The 6,365-nt window shown below is 34.4% G+C and overlaps 1 protein-coding gene across 1 annotated transcript; it reads right to left on the reverse strand.

The window, feature by feature from the left end:
- Positions 1-5,084: 5,084 nt before the first annotated feature.
- LOC132044783 (homeobox-leucine zipper protein ATHB-52-like) lies at positions 5,085-5,878 on the reverse strand. Its single transcript, XM_059435299.1, has one exon. The coding sequence runs from the start codon at positions 5,743-5,745 to the stop codon at positions 5,221-5,223; it is 525 nt and encodes a 174-aa protein (XP_059291282.1). The 5' UTR covers positions 5,746-5,878; the 3' UTR covers positions 5,085-5,220.
- Between the last annotated feature and the right edge of the window lie 487 nt (positions 5,879-6,365).

Genomic DNA, 6,365 nt, shown 5'->3' on the forward strand with positions numbered 1-6,365 from the left:
TGAAAAAATTAAAGTAAAGATAATATTATAACATTATACCAAGCTTCTTCAACTATCCCAACAAAAAGAAACCACTCCATTAAGGAGTATGTAAGAAAGAAATTAAAAATTAAATACTACTCCTACAGATATAAAATAAAAGAAGAGAAAAATAGAGCAAAGACTATTTCTTATGTCTTTCTCATGATTGGATTCTATTATCTCCTTTGTAAGCAAAGTGATGCTTCTATTTATAGGAGAATGTAGTGTATCCCCTACTAATGCATTCTTTGAAGAGTGCTCACATCTCTGTGACCTTACTTGATGGGTGAGAGTATGACAATGAGTTTAACCGTGAATTTTGTAATTCTTTTCTTGATGCCCATGCTTGATGGGTGTGAGTATGAAGCGGCAACACCCGTGAATTTCAACACTTGACGGTGAGTATAGGCAAGGCCCGTGGATTTCAACACTTGACGGGTGTGAGTATGAAGAGGTGACACAAGGGTTTCAACACTTGACGCGTGAGTATGAAGCAGTGACACCCGTGGATTTCACAACTTCTCCCAATGTTGACTTTTGTAATTCCCACATGTAAAACTCCACGGTTATGACTTATGAATTTGTGGTTGCACCTATTGAATTCTTTGCTTAATTCTTTGACAATTCGTTTCTTCTCTATTCTTCTGCAGTACTCTTCTTCTTGTAAAATTCTGTCAGAAAATATGAGAGAATAAGATATAATTATTCATGTTTTATTTTAAAACTTATTTTTTTTATGTATAAAATTACATGAATAATTTACACCCATCACTTTTGATAGATTAGAATAGTCTTTCATTAGACAATCTCTTCTTCTTCTTAACTTCCCCCAAAATATCATTGCCCTTATGATGTCATGTTTTTCCACTTCTTCTATATCCATACTTGTTAATGGTAAACCTACTAGTTATTTTTCACCCACTAGGGGCATTAGACAAGGTGACCCTTTATCGCCCTATTTGTTCATCATTTGTATGGAATCATTGACCAGATTTATTAACCATGCAATTCACCAACAACTTTGGCAACCAAGAAAATTAGTAGAATAGGCATGCCCATCTCTCATTTACTCTTTGCCGATGACCTTAAATTATTAGCAAAAGTTGACTCTACAAATGTCTCAACCATAGTACATATCTTTAATACCCTGTCTATGCAATCTGGCCAAAAAATAAACTTTGATAAGTCTAAGATTATTTTCTCTGCCAATGTTTCCCTTAATGATAGAAACGACCTTTCGACTATGCAAAACATTCGACAATCCGCTAAAGTGGGTAAGTACCTAGGTGTTCCGATTACTAATCATCACCCTAAAATTTTGACTATCAATATATTATCGACCGCATGAACATAGACTCAAAGGGTGGAAAACTCGTCTATTATCACTGGAAGGTCGTGTACCCTTATTAAATGCAGCGTGATTGCGTCTATTCCCACCTATGCAATGCAATGCAGTTTGCTGCCCCAAACCACTCGAGACCATATAGACCGCATTCAAAGAAACTTCCTTTGGGGTTCCACCACATATAAAAGGAAAATTCACTTATTTAATTTGGACTCTGTGACTATGCCTAAGCATATGGGTGGACTGGGTATTTTTAAAACAACGGGCAAAAACCTTTCCCTCCTCGCAAGTTTAATATGGCGGCTTAAAAAGAATAGTGATCAGTTGTGGGCTAAGGTTCTTTTCAAAAAATACCTTCGTTTGAGAAATCAACCCCTATTAAACCATAAACCGTCTGATTCTTATATATGGAAAAGTCTCTCACGTACCATTCCCTTCTTCAATACTGGCATATCATGGAATGTGGGGCTTGGCAATAATATTAATCTTTGGACGGACAATTAGCTCGAATCCTCCCATACCCTACGAAGATCTATGCACGGACCGCTCAACTCATCCGAACATAACCTCTCTGTAGCCAACATTTTTGCTAACAATGTTTGGGACCTGTTCGGATTATCTTTTGATTTCCCACAATCCATTTATAACTCATCCGTAATACTTGCACGCAAATCTCTACTCCAAAGAATGATTCGTATTTTTGGAACCGTACCTTCGATAGATCTTTCACCACCAAAAGCGCTTATATGCTGTATCTTTCAAATCTGGACCACTCTCAAAACAGCTTTACAACTCATTCCAATTGAATTTGGAAACTACAAGCTACCAATAGAATAAAAAAATTCACGCGGCTTCTTCTTAATAACAAACTTCCTACTGCTTCTTCCTTGTTCTTTAGGAATATTATTACCTCTAGAACTTGTGCATCATGCATACACATTGAAGGAGATACTCATCATATTTTTTCCTCCTGTCCAAAACCTATCTCGATTTGGAACCACTTCAGCATAATCATCCCCAACCAGTATTTCTATAATGAATTACATCAGTTACGCACCTCTAAGGATCAGAGTATGGTACATGGCAAACATCTCAGTTCCACCGCCATACTAACCCTAATTATTCTTTGGAATATTTGGAAGAATAGAAATCATACACTCTTCGGAAACCATCCCATCCCTAGAATCTTCTCTACCATCTATAATATTACCTTTCATGCATTAGAATACCTTCATCTAGCATTAGCAAAGCCAAACATTGCTCCAAAGCAGGTAATCCCTGTTTCATGGAAACTCTTCCTGAAGGTTTCGTAAAGTTAAATATTGATGGATCATTTGAGTCCACTTCTAGAAATGGAGGCATAGGAGGAGTCTTCCGTGATCATCTAGGATCGTGGATCATGGGTTTTACATGCAACATAAAAGTTGGATCTGCTCTTCATGCAGAATTGCTAGCATTGCTACATGGAGTAAAATTAGCTCGATCAAAAAATCTCTTGTCATTAATGGTAGGGACTGATTCGCAGGTATTATTAAATACGATGAATAGCAATACTTTATTACACTCAAATATCTTCACTGATTGCCGGTTACTTCTACTTCAATCGGGGAACCCGTCTGCACCACACTCCCCGAGAAACTAATATGGTTGCAGATCTGCTGGCGGAATACAGAAGGAAGTCTATGGGACCTGATATGGAAAGAAACAATCCTTATGTTTTTGAAGCATCTCATTCTTTTGTAACTCCTACTCTTGATAGAGATGATTGTGGAACTATTTCATATTGATCAGTTCCTTTATGTATGTCTACGGACGAATCTTAATATATAAATAAAATCCTTCTGTTTACACAAAAAAAAAAAAAAGAATTACACCAGCTTAAGTGGTAAATGCATTATATCTTTGTATTTATTATTAAAAAATAGTAGTATTTTATGTGACATAGCATCTTAACCAGAGAAGGAGGCTTTTATGTTTGAGTACGTGACATTCTAAAAAATAGCGATAGTTGGGTGATACTCTAGTCTAAAATAAACAAAAATAATATTTATAGACAAATCTCAGTACATGGGTGACTTTATTGGAAATTTACCCTTGTTCTAATATCAACACTTACTAACCTTATCTTCCGAATAAGATCAGTATCCAACAAAAGAAAATAAATCCACATCATGATAAACACAGAATGGGAAAAGAATTTAGGCCCATTATTGAAAAATGGCCCAACATTACTTTCTAGGAGTTTAATGGGTCTTGGCTTTGGACCCTGTGAATATAAAGGCCTAAGGTGTAATTGTCACCCTCTTGGCCTCTTGGAGTAGATTTTAGGGGAAAGATCTCACATGCCCCCTCAAATAAAAAAAATTATTATATATACTCCATTACTTTCTTTAAATGCCTGAAAAAAATTAAAAATATTTATCCAGATGTACTTATGATACCAACATGGTATATAAATAAATATCTAGATATCATGGAAGATTCATGGAAGATCGTCTTACTATTCATTAATTGTCACCATCATGGTATATAAATATACCGAGACGGTATTATAAATGATCATGTTTATTTATTAAAAATGACACACTTTTCTCGAAAAAAAAGCCCATGATCTGTCGTGCTTATATGCATATCTTTGGATGGTATTTATAAAGGATACTTGATCAAGGACTTGTTCTCTTGAGATGGTATCATGGAGGATTGTTTTTGTCCTTCTCTTAGCCCTCCGTGATACCATCGTGATTTATAAATATCTTTACAACGATGGTATCATAAATGGTTTATGGGTATGTCGGGTAAAAATTTAGCGGTGGGAGTAGAAGCGAAAATAGTTTGGGAAGGGGCAGGGGCGGGTAAATATTTTAATTTTTAGGGGTATTCAGTGATGTTTTCCCTAGATTTTATTAAAATTATTACGGGTTGAAAATTTTGATTTATTTATTAGAGAAGTAATCCTATTAAAATAGTTAAGTTTGGTCCTTCAAAATCAATTTACTTACTTTTGTTTTCACTAGTATTAGCTAATTTAGCTTCAAACTTCCTTCGATTATATCGTCGTATCTTGTAAAAGCTTTCTTTTTCGTTTTTTTTTTTTTTTTTATTATTATTTTTTTCAAATTGCCTCATTTTTTTTTCTTTTTTACTTTACTTTTTTGATGGCCAAGTTACTTGTTACGGTGATGAACTATATATGGAATAAGACCAGCTATAGCTTGGCCTGAATTACTTCTTGTCAAACTTGATCTCCATTTTCCAACTGGCAGTAATAATTAATAATGCCAATTTCCTTACTGAAGAATCAACAAAAAATTAATCTTGCTATTCTTTAAAAGGTCAAGAAAGTTGCCTACTCCCCTTATATGCTCATCATTAACAATAGAGCATATGCTCATCAGTAACAATAGAGCACATACATTATTAAACTATATATAATGTGATAGTAAATGTTGGTTGCTGATTCAGTTGAATAAAATTCTTTTCAAAAAATAGTAATGGCCTTTATAAGGTGTATAGTTGCAAAAGTAGGACGGTGTGGTCAGTTTGGAAACCAATTTAGCCCCACAATGTGGTTACTTTGTAAATCGTGGGAGCAATTTTGAGACTTTTACCACATGCCTAATGAATAAAATAGCATTTAGTTCAAAATTCTCCAACTCAATTATTTGTTGTGTGTACATGAAATTTTCAAATGGAAAAAAGGTAGTACGTAGAATAAATACAAAAAGCTTATTAAAATATTAATAATAAGAAGAAAAACCTTACACATAAACATCCTTCGTTTTTGGAGGCTCAACTTAATTAGTTACCATATACATATGTAGCTTAATTAATCATGGACAAGAGCAAGACATAGATTAACCAAAGAAATTATGCCCATCGGGTGTCCCAAAGTGGCCTTCATCACCGATTAAACAAGCATAAAGCTCCTTATCAAGATGATTATGTTTAGATTGATCATGAAGCTGCAAACATGAACTCCCAACTTCATCACAAGAGCTTGAAATTGATGAATAATTATTAGTTGTGGTGTTGAACCCCAACAACATTTCTTGAGTTTTTTTTTTTAGTTCCTTTCGAAGCCTCTCAACTTCCAATTTCAACTTCTCATTATCTTCTAGAGCACTATCTAGTCTTTGTTGCATGGCCTTGTAGTCAACCTCGAGGCTTTGGCTTTTCCAACGTGCTCGCTTGTTCTGATACCATATTGCAACTTGTCTAGGTGGCAACCCCAGTTCCTGGGCAAGTTGGGATTTTCTATCAGAATCGAGCTTGTTGTTGGAGTTGAAGCTGATCTCCAAGAGCCTCACTTGATCTTGGGTGAGCCTTTTCTTGTGGCATTTTAGATGGTTCTTCCTAGTTTGGGCATTCAAGAAATCCATTGTGATTAATATATAGAGAGTTTATGAAAAATTCAAGAATTTAGGAGTCAGATAAGAAGGGGAATGATTTGGAATTTTGATTTTAGCCCCCATATATATATAAGGCATTTCATTTTCATAACTAAAGGGAGCTAGCTAGAAGAAAGTTTGGCAAGATTTCGTTCTCATATATACACGAGGTCACGTGGGTGTGGCCTACTTATGATAGTATGCTGACATAAAATCCTTTGATCAAATTAAAATCATATGATATATAATTATATCTCTAATTAATTAATAAGTTTTGGTTTGATGTATTGTCTTAATAAAATTTTCTAGCTCCAAAGTCCTTAAATGGAAATCTTAATGAAGACATCTGTTGAGTTAGTAGTAATTTGTATATCAAAGACTATGTGGTTGTCCCAAACAAGTTGAACTCGATTATATATATGTGATTAAAATATGTTGTGTGCTATAATCAATTAAGTAAATAGTTGTGACTTTTTAAGATAACGTAATATTATTGTGATCTAGAATATTATGTATATAGAAATCTCAAACCACATATGTGGTTGTAAATTAATGGAATTATGGAATCAAATAAAAACAACACAACATAGTATAGATCTATAGACCACTGC

Source organism: Lycium ferocissimum, chromosome 2 (genome assembly GCF_029784015.1).
Source record: "Lycium ferocissimum isolate CSIRO_LF1 chromosome 2, AGI_CSIRO_Lferr_CH_V1, whole genome shotgun sequence".
NCBI classification, from domain to species: Eukaryota; Viridiplantae; Streptophyta; class Magnoliopsida; order Solanales; family Solanaceae; genus Lycium; species Lycium ferocissimum.